Below are 997 nucleotides of genomic sequence, written 5' to 3'. Positions count from 1 at the left end.
GAGGTGTACATAATAAAGTGGACACTGAGTGTATGTGCGTTGTTATTTCAGTACATGAATATATATTCATTTGACTCTTGTATTTAAGAGCTAAATATATTTCTAATGTGTGTAAATATATCAATTATGAGCATTGAAGTATACCTTTTTACAATATATGCATTTATTTCTTACCATAGGAGGTGACTTTAGGTTGCTCTCTTGTAGGAACTCTTCCAGCGACACCATCTCACTTCCTGGGGAAGATGGACGGGTCTTAGACCTACTCCCGCCTCCACGCTGTGGTTGGGCCCTCTGCGGTGTGTGGTCGTATGGAAGGGTGGAACTACGTGACAGAGTCTGTTGTGATTGGCTGAGACCCATGACATCATCACTTGAGAGGCTGGCTGGGCGAGCCTGACGATCTGATGCGTCAAAGACGGTTAAAAATATTAAACAGCAGCAAAAATCTTATTTACACAAATATTTTTACTGAAGAAATGGGCGTACCTCTGCAGTTGACAGGTGAGTTGGAGCTGGAGGTGTTGTGGCTGAAGTCTGCTGACCCGGGGCGACCCCCCATGTTGCCATGTTGACCAAACACAGAGTCAGAGGAGTTGTGGCGGGAGTCTTCATCAAAAACCAGCCCTGAAATTTTAATATATGAATAATCATGAACGCGCTTAAGCATTCCTGCTGACGTCTGAATAACATCTTATGTATTAAAAACTTGGCGTACCTCTGGGCCTGCGACCGGGGCCTTGTCCCAGTCTGGAGCTGGAGTTAGTAGTTAGGCCCAAAGCGGATGAATGATGGCTCGGAGTAGAGCTCAGAGCTTTATGGATCTGACCTGGGGGGAAGAAACTCAGAGGTTAATCTGCCAGGAGCAAACCAATGTCTTATTGTTATGTTGTAGTTATTCATATTCAAGCTAAAAACAGACTTTTGCCTAATAATATAATGCATCTTTGATTACTTGATCATCCTTTTATAATGCTTGATTTATATATATATATAT

At 42.5% G+C, this 997-nt stretch overlaps 1 protein-coding gene across 3 annotated transcripts in view; it reads right to left on the bottom strand.

The window, feature by feature from the left end:
* The window catches only part of ccdc88c (coiled-coil domain containing 88C), a 39,607-nt gene that overhangs the window by 5,440 nt on the left and 33,170 nt on the right, over window positions 1–997 (bottom strand). Inside the window, exons 28-30 of one of the 3 annotated variants that reach the window (XM_032500101.1) lie at window positions 719–829; window positions 490–627; window positions 175–413 (exon numbers count right to left, since the gene is read on the bottom strand). In XM_032500101.1, coding sequence (XP_032355992.1) covers window positions 175–413; window positions 490–627; window positions 719–829 — 488 coding nt within the window. The remainder of the gene's footprint in view (window positions 1–174; window positions 414–489; window positions 628–718; window positions 830–997) is intronic. The other 2 variants (XM_032500102.1, XM_032500103.1) reach the window with 2 other exon arrangements.

This window comes from Etheostoma spectabile, chromosome 20, assembly GCF_008692095.1.
Source record: "Etheostoma spectabile isolate EspeVRDwgs_2016 chromosome 20, UIUC_Espe_1.0, whole genome shotgun sequence".
Classification (NCBI taxonomy): domain Eukaryota; kingdom Metazoa; phylum Chordata; class Actinopteri; order Perciformes; family Percidae; genus Etheostoma; species Etheostoma spectabile.
This window is presented reverse-complemented; position numbering and strand designations above follow the sequence as displayed.